This window comes from Gadus chalcogrammus, chromosome 22 (genome assembly GCF_026213295.1).
Source record: "Gadus chalcogrammus isolate NIFS_2021 chromosome 22, NIFS_Gcha_1.0, whole genome shotgun sequence".
Classification (NCBI taxonomy): Eukaryota; Metazoa; Chordata; class Actinopteri; order Gadiformes; family Gadidae; genus Gadus; species Gadus chalcogrammus.
In genome coordinates, this window is record NC_079433.1 from 4,429,304 (window position 1) to 4,440,884 (window position 11,581).

The following is an 11,581-nucleotide window of genomic DNA, read 5'->3' on the forward strand; positions in this document are numbered from 1 at the left end:
CGGGAGACGGCGCGGTGGTGGAATGCAGAGGGCAATAAAAACCGCGAGGTCGCTTGTAAGTGCCAGACCCTCCGTGTGCTCAGAGGAGATTCACTCGGAACATTTTTTCCTATTGGTAGCTCGTCGGAGAGGAGGAGGGAAGGGAGAGGGGGGTTTCATTGGGGGGTGATGAAGGGTATGTCTTCGTTGTGAACACCCTGTACTGTCTATCTATAGTCTGTCCACAGGGACCGGGAGAGACTATATTTCACTCGAGTTATAATGAATGAGTGGGAAGATGGCAGAGAAGAGCAGGAACACAGAGGGGGAACACAATGGATGTTTTTGTGTGTGACTCAAATGGAAAGGGTAGTAGGCCCTACGCCCAAACCTCAATTCCTCTTTTCATTTTTGCAAGACATTGCTCGAGTCCTTACATTTCCATTAATACATTAGTAGACTATTTTAGGGCTTTACAAGTGAGTCTGAGAACAATAAAAGGTCAAAATGGGGGCTTTCACTTTCAGGCCACTATATCCTGCTTTATCCACCGATACCAAGCCCAATCCATCCTCATCCAGAATTGATTATCCCACAAGCACTCAAAGAACTCCAAACAATTTCACACCAAACCAGATGAAAACCGGTATTTTCTTGAAGGATGATGTTCCTAATCGATCTACTTTCAAGCAGGCCAAGTAGGCCTTTTCTCTCATCTGGTTTTGACCAGGAATAGTTAGGCAGGATATCAGATTTTTTGTTTCAAATAACTTTCATTTCCATTGCGGAAGACCTTAAGTTACAACTGTACTTTAAATTGTGATATACGTCTGGTTTCTAAATGTAACTTAACTCTATTGTCTATTCAAATATAGAGCTATTGCTTTTTTTCAATTAGTAGCCAATGTTTTTTTATTTGAAAAACTATGCATTTTATTACAACACGTTATTCTTTAAGTTATCTCAGCGTCCCTCTAACTTTACTAGATGTCCCCTTCCTACATGGTCTTAAAAATCGTTGACCTAGCATGAAGTGTATGCGAGTAATTTCTTTCATTCACAATTTCCCCTTCTAACACTTGTATGATCTAATAAGAATCACGCTATGAAAGTTATCGAATAAAAACGTAAACTGAAAGGAAATCAGGCGACACAGTTGTAGACTTAAACAATCCTTTACTTGGTCTGTGTAGAGCACCCCCCCCCCCCCATCCCCCCAGCCCTGAACAAGAACATTTGAGGCCCCCATCAAACAGTTTCCATGGAGATCTATGGTGGCCTCCAGCAGTAGGGTGGACTGGACAACATTCCTCCGTGTGAAATCAAACAGGACAAGTTGATAAGGTGCTTCATAATATACAACAGGAATGTTACGAAAATATGTCTAAGTTATCCTACGGAGAAACCAATACTGTTTCTGTATATATATATATATATATATATATTCATACCATACTCATATAAAACAATCTACACAAAAATAGAGCACATATATATACAGAACATAAAATAGGGTGGCTATTTACAACATCCAAAAACATCCTTTTTTTAAGATTAATGAAAAGCAATATATATATATTTCATCATAGATAAATGTTCACGCGCTGCAGATCGTCTTTGGGCGGAAAAACGTACTCGACCCAAACCCGGCAAAACTCGGGCGGCGGAAAAAAAACAAAATGTCAGACGATCACAAAGCGGCCATTTGCAGCAACTGTTCCTTAAACTGCTGCGCGTGGTGCGAGAGCTCCGTCACGCGGTCCACCATCTCCTGCACCGCACCCGTGCTCGGGTAGTTCAGGGCGGCCATCTTGGTAGAGCCCACCACCGTCTTGAGCAGGTCGCACAGCACGTTGCTGGCGTTCATCACGCGGTTCGCCACGTCCGGCGCGCTGGCCTGCCGCGACAGCGTGTCGCCGATGAACACCAGTTTGTGCGCACTGAGGATGACGAACTTGCCGTGCGCCACGAAGATGCGCGGCGGCTGGCCCGCGCCAACGCAGGCGAAGAAGGCATCGACGGCGTTGAGGAGCGTGACAAAGTGCTGCTCGCACTGCTGGGCGTAGAACACCAGCAGCTGGCGGTCGTGGGCGCAGACGCGTGCGCCGCCGCCGCCGCCGCCCGTCGTCGTCTGCGGGAGTGACGGGGAGGGGGAGGAGTCCGAGAGGGGGGAGGAGTGTTGGTGGGACACCCACTGGGTGATGTCGTTCTCCACCGGCTTGGCCACTTCCTGTTCCAGCTTCTTGAACTGGTTGATCTGGGAGGAAGGAGAACCCAAAAATACAATCGTTGAGTGAACGGAGTCGGAATCTTCCAATGGCACCTTTCAACTGGCATCTTTGTAAGTGCTTCGCACTTGGTTCTATGAACGTCCTCACTGTGCCAACAGCGATATTTTGTTTCTCGTTCTTCTGACAGATGTACTTATTGTAACTTGCTTTGGATAAAAGCGTCTGCTAAATGCCCGTAAATGTTAAATGCTCTAGAGCGTTCGCTAAAAATGAACACAGCATTTGAATTCTGACCTTTGCCAGAGGACTAGCCACTAGTGTGGATAGGGAGGTTATTGTGTTGGATGAGCCCCTCGGAATTGAAGGTTAATCTCTTGTTGCTGGGAGGCTGTGTTAAGAGGCGAGGAGAGAACCATCTGTACATTATGCTGATGGCGCAGAAGTCACCCATAGCGAAACAGCTCAGATCTTCCTGATTGGACTACTCTCAGGGGCTCTCAGTGCTGCTCCCTCCATCCACGACTGCAAATGTCAGCAGCTGTGTTTGTCTGATCAAAGATAGGAGACCTAAATAAATGCCATCTGTGTCATACGGGTAGTTGAAGGACAGAAAGTTGTTTATGAACTAACTTCCTTCCTGGTCTTTCATGTGGGATCTGCGGAGAGCGAGGGGAGAGGACTCACCTGTTCCTGACCCAGCTGCACTTTGCTCTGCTTGATGATGTTCTCCTTGTCCAGAAGCTCCTTCTGTTGCCGTTCAAAGTCTTCTTTTCCCTGGGAACAGTGAAGTGCTTTCGGTAAGAATCGGCTTGAACTCGGTCTTCAAAATGTCGTTTTCATCCCAACTTGATGATGCTAGTTGACGAATCGATATGTAGGTGGCCATACAACTTTAAAGTATCAGACTTATCAAATGGACTAAAGCAATGTCAACGTTTGTAACTAATAATCCTACTCAACGGACCCATCATCAACATACAAGATAAACCACAGAAGAAAGAATACCGGATACAGACAATAACACAGACGATGTGGTCACACTTCTACTTCGGCGCCCTTACCTGCAGATGCACGTAGTCGTAGTCCTCCATCCAGCTCTTGACGCACTTCTCACTATTGTTCATGTTGTCCTTCTCCTGGCCCGAGGGCACGGGGAAGGCCTTCACCTGGCAGCCATAGTTGTCGTTGTCCGGGGACGGGTAGGGCAGCGGGTGGCTGAGGCTCTCCTCCGGCGTGCCCCCCCGGGACAAGGATCCGTCCCCCATGCTGCGTCTGAAGAGCAGCTCGGCGCTGCCGTTGACGCTGGAGGCCAGCTGCTTGACGTCGTCCGGCACGGTGCGCGACACCATCACGAAGCGGTCCAGCTCATCGCTCTTGGCGTGGTGGTGGTGGTGGTGCTGCCTGGAGGAGGGCGGCGAGGCCAGGGTGCTGACCGCCCAGCCGCAGGCCTCCAGCGCCTGGTAGGTCTGCAGCAGGATCTGCTGGGAGTCCTCCAGCCGGCCCAGCTGCCTCCTCAGCTTGCTGTGGAGGCTGGGGTCCGACAGGGCCGTGGCGTTGGCCGCCGCGCCGCGCCCGAACACCAGGAAGTCGCCCAGCGCGGCCCGCACGCGGTCCAGCACGGCGCGCACGTCGTTGGCGTGGCGCTCCATGAAGGGGAAGGTCCTCCAGTGGGGGGAGGCGGCCAGCGTCTGCACCGCCCCCACCGAGGCCTCCACCGCCTGCTGCAGCCGGAACAGCCTCTGGACGGCGGCGTCCAGCTCCAGCGCCAGGCGGCCCTCGGCGCCGGAGCCCGTGGAGGACGAGGAGGTGCTCATGCTGCTGCGCGTGCTTCCCGTGCTGGAGAAGGACAGCCGGTTGACGCCGTCCGTCACGTCGGCGACCGCGGCCCGCGGCGAGTCCTGCGCGGGCAGCATGTCGTACACGCCCCGCCCTCTGTCGCAGCGTTCGCCGGCGGGGGGGAAGGCGGGGACGGCGACGGGGGCGACCGCGGCGGTGGGGGGCGTCCGGTGAGCGGGGAGCGTCTGCATGCCCCGGGGGATGTCGTAGAGGTCGCCGTGGCAACGAGCGGCGTCGGAGTGGTGCGTCGGGGGCAGGACGTCGTAGATCCCCTCGTTGCCGTTGGCCGCCGGGTGGTGGAGGCGGGCCCCGGGGAGCTCAGAGTTCGGGGGGAAGTCGTAGGGGGACTCGGGGCTGACGGGGGGCTTGGTGAGGGCCGGCGGGGGCACGTCGTAGATGCCCTCCTGGGGTTGTTTGAGCGGCTGGGGGAAGTCGTAGGTGCCCTCCTGCAGCGCGGGGGCGGCCCGGCACGGGGGTACGGAGTACACCTGTGTGGGGCAAAGGAAGAGCACTCGCATTAGACGCCACACGCACCCACCCACAATGGTAAATGGTAAATGGACTGCCTTTATAAAGCGCTTTTCTATATTGCATATTGCTATTGGGCACAGCAGTGTTTCCAACCGGATGCCGTTGGCCAGCCCTGTGGTAAATAGAGGAAGTGAAAGCCTCTCTGGACCGCACTGCACTACAATTTTTTGCAAAACCTTGAAAATAGCATAAAACCCTGCCCTCAATTACTCCATCCTCTGAACCCAGCAGTAGTCAGCATGTAGAGCCCAGGGCCTCCGGGGCAAACGCCATCCGGGGCCACAACTCACGATGGATCTGTTGTGACGCACACGGGCCCACGGCCCCACCGGAGAGGGGGGGGAGGAGGCATGAGACGACAGTCTCCTAAAGCGATTTCCAACCGGGGCCTCAGAAATCCACCCGTTACTGCGAGACGACCATGCCATCACTGTAATTAGGAGCGACGCAAATAACAGGTTCCAGCATATTTCAGGTTATTACAAACAAACCGACGGGGCCCTAAGCCTGGCGGGATCTGGAGACCGGGGGAAACCTTAGAAGCTCTCGAAAAAGCCACCATTTATGGGCCTGGGCTTTCTTTTTTAACCCCCGTTGGAAAGTTCTCAGGCAGAGAAACCATGAAGCCAGGGAGTTTTGGTTGAACACAACTGGAAGAGAAGGCTTTCATTTGGGGGCCACCGCAAGAACGTCGAGAAATATGTTTGTTATATATTTATTTGTGAAGGCCGATTAAAAGGAGAACCCAGCGAACTGTGGACCGCGGACGGGACATTTCTCTGGACGTGGACGGAGGCCACTATCTCAATTCAACAGGACCGAACCAAACCTCCGTAAGCTTGGCTTGGCCCGCACGTCTTTCACGTGGTGGAGGTCTGAGATATTTTTGGACAGATATTGATGGATGTTCTGCTTACCGCTTGTGAAGAGGGGGGTATGTCGTAGATTCCCTGGTTCCGAAGATCGGGTTGAGACGGAGGAACGTCGTAGACTCCTTCGGGGCGCGTGCTGGCGTGCTTCCCGCTGTACAGCAACGATCCCGTCGTTTTGGCCGGCGGAATATCGTACACCTTTAAGGAAAGAAACGGAACAAAACGTGTCACTTTAGAGCAGTTGGCCAACTGTTTTTGGGGTTCGTACACCAAATTGCGGGCGGTTGTAAAAGTGTTGAACCCTGACTCGCAGTGAGTGAGTCAGTTTTACTAGACTGAAATCCAAGCCTGTATCTGGGATGGGTGCCAGCCACCCCCCGCGACCCTGACCAGAAAATAAACAAGTCAAGAAACAGATGGAAAAATAAAAAACGTAAAAATAGCCCTTTTTGTGTTTATGTCAAATCTACTCAGAATAGGGGGTCTGTAATTACATCGGATACAACTCCCAACAGAAAACACAAACAGGAACACCACATCGCCTAAAAGTATACACAGTACCGAGTACTTTATAGTACTTCATAAACCCAAGAACAAGACGACCCCTTTGCATTGCGACTAATTATTTTATACCATTATTGTATTTACTGCAGTGCTTCAGTACCTGCCATCGATGTTCCCAACACTAACCCAGACTCAAGGCCACTTTGTGGCTATATTCTTAGCATGGGTAAACCCAGGGTGACTCCAAGCCAAACCCTGTGCTAACGACCCGTCCTCCTGTGCCAGCTGAGCAAGAAGGGGGGCCCCACTAAGTGTGTTTGTGTTGGAACTTCAGGATCCCCCACGTCTACATACCCCTTGAGCCGCTCTGCAGGGGGGCACGTCGTAGAGGTCCTGCTGGTTGTGCTGACCCGGGCTGTAGGTGTAGGACTGTCCCACCCTGGTCGGGGTCACCACCTGTCTCAGAGAGAGAGAGAGAGAGAGAGAGAGAGAGAGAGAGAGGGGGAGAGGGAGAGAGACATCGTTAGTTCCTCTGTGTATAAAAAGACAACTGGTGTTTTTCTTTAAAGAACGAAGCGGTCTTGACAGATTCACCCCTCGCTCACCCCTATCTTCGTGACCCCTCACATGTTTCCCTCATTCTCTCATTATATCCTCTATCCCTCCCCTCTTTCCTCAAGTCCTCAAGTCATCAAGCCAGCTAGTGCCAGTGCTGTTGCACAAGACTCAGATGGACTTCGACAGCAAAAGCAAAGCCCTGCAATCTCCCTCCGCTCGCCGTGTGTTCAGGGCCCTTTTCGTGTGAGCTTCCCCTCCAGGCCGCAGGGTGAAGACCAGACTGGAGCTCTGAAGCCCAACCGGAGCGCCGAAGCCCAGAGCTACTGAAGGTTCTCCAGGAGGCTGTCGAAACACACTTTAACAGCACATTAAGGAACCGCGCGGACATCTCTGTCACTAAACAGACTTTCCCTGGCGGTTGGACCCACAATGTGTTCCATTCCCCTCCAGAACCTCACACTGACCTTTTTAAAGGAATAACACTGGCTAGAACATGTTGAGGTCGCCACAAGAACGTCTAACATCTCACCTCATCGACATTCCAGGTTTTATTTTTCCGATGTGTACATATTGTACTTGATTCGCCGCTTGTTTGTGTCAGGGTTTTCCGACAATCCGCTTCGACCATATCTCACCGATATCATACAACAACCAAACCGAACCATACCTTAACTTAATTACCTCTAACCTCATGAGTGAATGTAACCATGCCTTACCGAAAACTTGAACTAATCCAAACGTGGCCACATTTAACGAATTACCTGAAAAGTTACCATCCTTCATCTAATAACAAACGTTTCATAAACTCTGGAGAGTTGGGTAGTGTAGGGGTGCGGTGTGATGTTAGCTGGGAGGCTGAGGTCATTTGTTTTGTTTCCATCTAAACCTATTCTGCCCAGAAGTGCCCCACAGGTCAATACCCGGGCAAGACAGGAAATGGCTTTTCCAAATCTCTCTTTCTCTTTCACCTAAAATCAACAACAACAGTCTTAATGTCTTACAATGTGCTGCCTGCAGTCTAGTTTCCCCCCCCCTTTTCTCTATTTTTCTTCCTGCTCTCTCGTTCCTGGAATAACTCCTCCTGCTTTCCTTTAGAAGTAGGAAGACTTTGAGAGATTCCTTGCTGCGTCAGACACAGATAGGAATGTTTGGAATGCACAAACACCACCCACCCACCCTAAAACCCCCTCCAACAGATAGGTTCATCACAAACAACAACACACGGAATTAGAGGTTGTACTCCCATCATCTCCACTACGTTCTTAACATATCCCATAATACTAACATCCCTGGTGAGTTTCCCGCTTCCAGGCAGACTGGACAGAAGCACGCAGGAGACCTACACTTTTAAGCCACAAAGTATTGGAAACAAACAGCAGGATTACAAAGAGATGTTCTCGGGATTTGGAGGAAGGAATACTCTAACAATATGCCGTGAGTCATCGGAGGAGCCCAAACCCCTCGCTCGTCATTGTTGGGCCAGAGGGTCAACACAAAACAATTTGTTTTTGCCCCCTCAATGTTTCTGACATTTTTTCCAAAATGACAATATTCTTCGTCATGGATCAACGGGGGGGGGGGTCTGATCGTGGCTTTGTGTGGAAAAAGTGTGGAGGTGGGGGGGGAAGAAGGGAATAGAGTGATGAAGACGAGCTGGGGTGTGTGGGGGGGAGGTGTGTGGGGGGAGCTTGGCGGGGGGGGGGGGAGGGTTGAAAAGGAAAACGCGAGTACACACCGCCTAGTAAGGAAAGGAATGCCATTCAGAGCGCTGTGGACTCACTGCATCACAATTCCATATGGTTCTCATAAGGCTAAGTCCAGCGGCCCCCTCCTCCATTAGTGATTTAAAGGGGCTCATCGCTGGCATTCCTGTGTGTCCATACATCGGCCGGAGGGGGGGGGGGGTGGGGGGGTCTGAGACATACCCTTTAATGCTCCTAGTGAGTCACCTCCACCCCCGCGCGCAACAGTGTCCCTGAAATAGACCGTGGTGGAAACTGAATAACGGATTACCTCGCTCTCGATTTCTACTCCTCGCACGCTCACACGCTCGTTGTTGACACGTCCCCAGACACAGCAGATGGGTTGGGGGGGGTGTGGCGGGGGGCCCGGGGTGCGGAGCGTGATTTTAATTTCCGACAAAGAAGGTCATGTTTTTCGGGGAAAGACCTTCGGAAAATATCGGGTGGCGAAAGGGAATCTCTGGATTTACTGGCGTTTGTTCCACAGAGCGAACCAGGAAAGAGACTCTACCTCCTCCTCCGTCTCGGGGCCTGTCGGCCCCAGGTTCATGTGTGGTCAGGACTAGTATAGAAGGAACTCTCTCCAAACTATGACACACATTCACACACACGTACACCAGTGCACACACAAACGCACACAAACCAATCCAATATCTCGGGGCATGTAGTCCCCAGGTTCATGTGTGGTCAGGACTAGTATAGAAGGAACTCTTTCCCAGCTATGACACACAAACACACACACCAGCGCACACACAAACATGCCCAGATGCACTCGCACACAAGTGCACACCAACCAGTACACACACACACACACAAACCTGCCCAGATGCACTCGCACACAAGTGCACACAAACCAGTGCGCACACCGGTGCTTACTCCACGCCCTGTGTGTTTACCCAGCATGCTCGGGGCGCGGGTGACTGCCGGGCGTCGCTCCTATAATCACCGCTGGGTAAATATTTACCCCGGCGCGCTGGCGATGAATCCAGCAGCTCATTGGCCGAGGGGGCGGCGATGACATCACAAAGAGCAACAGCTCAGGTGTGGGAGGAGATTCGTCACGGCGATGAAGAGAGGGACGGGTCCACTCCTCTTGGTGGCCGCCATTACGGAGTGTTCTGTCGGCGCGTAGCCTCGCGGTGGGCGGTGCCTCGCAGGCTTTGGGGGGGCCGTGTTGACTTAGCATCCGCGGCGCGTGCTCTGTTACCCGGGGGTAGGGGGGTGGGGGGGGGGGGGTCAGAGTTTCTCGGTCGGTCGGTGTGTTACGGGGGGGGGTCGTAACGTGTCGAGCCGAGGCTTGAGATATGGTCTGTGTGTTGCAGGGGGCTGCAGGAGAAGAGGGACAGCACTGGAAACCAGTTTGAACTAGTTTCAAACCCGGGCTTAAATCCTTGCAGCAGCCCGAGAAGGGAATGAGTGCGTCAGTGAGTGAGTGAGTGAGTGAGTGAGTGAGTGAGTGAGTGAGTGAGTGAGTGAGTGAGTGAGTGAGTGTGTGAGTGAGTGTGTGAGTGTGTGTGTGCGCACGTTTTCTATCCAGTCTCCATTTCAAACCCGATGACAAATCCCACCCATCCCATTGTCTGGGTTCGTCTTTTTTCCCTAAATATCAGGTATCTGACCCGCCTCCCTCCCAGTGACCCCCGGCGCCCTACCCCCCCCCCCCCCCCCCCACCTCATCTGTCAACCCCACCCACGCCTCCCTCCACCTCCCCTCTTGTCCTGCTCTCATCACTCCCCCTTCTCACCCACGCTTCATGGCGGTGTACAAGGTCAGAGTCCCACTATCTCTCTTCGCCTCCTCCATCACCCCCCCCCCCCCCCCCCCCCACCCCCACCCCCACCCCCCTCCTCCCCTCCCACCCCCGGACCACCTCTTGCTTCCATCAGCACCAGTAACTAAAGATGACCCGCCAAGCCAAGGTTAAGCCCCTCCAGCCCCCAAAAACGGGGGGGGGGGGGGGGGGGGGGGGGGGGACGGGACTGGGAATGCGATCCCCTCCTCGTATTCCCTGAGCGGCGGCGGCAGCGTTTGGTTCGACGCTCGCTCCCTCACCCCGGGGGGAGTCGTTTCGGCGCCATGACAACGCGCTCGTTCTGCTAAGACGCTGCCGGGTCCCGCTCTGAGGCCATGGAGGGCGCAGAGTTTTTCCAGCTAATTTCTCAGCATCCCCCCCCCCCCCCCCCTCCCCCGTATCCTCCCTCCACCCTTCCTTCCTCCACCCGTACACCGAGAGATAATGTTTCCGCCGCGCTGGCCTATTAAGGCGGCAAACTCATTACTGCAGGTAATTAAGTCTGGCGTCCCGCAAGACCGTCAGCCAGCTCAGGATGGGAGAGGGGGGGGGGGGGGGGATGAACCAAAACAGAGAGGAACAGGGAGGCGGGGGGGGTGATAAGAGGATACCCTGATTGGTAGGACTAATGAGGATCATAACACCCCCATCTTACCCTGGTTTTAATCCACAACACCGGGAGCCGCCGTTTATCCACAATGGAGACAAAGCTCAAACTGAGAAAAAAATAAAGCGTCGGCTTTCGAGGAACGACGATTATCGGTCGCCAATCGCTCCGACTCTCCGACGGGAAGAAAGAAACTTGCAGGGGGGGGGGGGGGAGGGGAGGATCATCCTAGAGAAGACGAGGAGTGTAACGATGTCGACCCCAACGGGGAAGAAATGTTACCTCTCAGCAAAGCATTTCCTGCCTCCCCCCCCCCCCCCCCCCCCCCCGCAGCTCGTTCTCTCTCAGCCTAGCGCCTCTTAACCCGACCAGATTTACGGCCCTGCCCTCGCGGTCAAACCTCGCCGAGCCGGCCATTCATCACGGAGCAACCAAGTAGAGGGGGGGGGGGGGGGGGGGGGGGGGGGGAAGCAGACAGACCCTGAATGGGAGGTGAGCGCTGAAGGAAAGGGTTGTTCCCTTATCGGCCGCTCACATCGCCCTGACCGGGAGTAGCAGGCGGGGGGGGCGGGGAGGGGGGGGGGGGAGTGTAGTGTACCCTGCGCCTAAAGCCGAACCAACAACAGCCCATTGGTTACTGATAACCCGAGGCTCCTTGTGACGGCGTTATCAAGACCGGCTGCCACGCCCGCCGTCGAGGAGTCGAGGAGTCCATAACGCGGCGGTTACTGCGCTGACTTCCTCCCCGGGAGTTGATTAGCGGGATGTTGATTAGTCCCTGGAGTCGCCGTTGTGGCGCGGTCGAAGAGACTTATTGGAACAACAGGGGGTGGGGTGGGGGGGGGGGGGGGGGGGGACTGAGCCAATCAAGGAGGAAATGCCCATAGACGGGGCTACAGGAAGTGTGTGAATACACACGCAGAAACGC

General features: G+C 53.8%; 1 protein-coding gene across 1 annotated transcript; it reads right to left on the reverse strand.

Moving 5' to 3' along the window:
* Positions 1–1,201: 1,201 nt before the first annotated feature.
* nedd9 (neural precursor cell expressed, developmentally down-regulated 9) lies at positions 1,202–7,051 on the reverse strand. The gene is made up of 6 exons (XM_056583417.1): positions 7,041–7,051; positions 6,308–6,440; positions 5,495–5,647; positions 3,272–4,534; positions 2,895–2,984; positions 1,202–2,236 (listed from the first exon to the last, which is right to left on the reverse strand). Exons 1-6 carry the CDS (start codon positions 7,049–7,051, stop codon positions 1,670–1,672), a joined length of 2,217 nt encoding a protein of 738 aa, XP_056439392.1. The 3' UTR covers positions 1,202–1,669.
* Between the last annotated feature and the right edge of the window lie 4,530 nt (positions 7,052–11,581).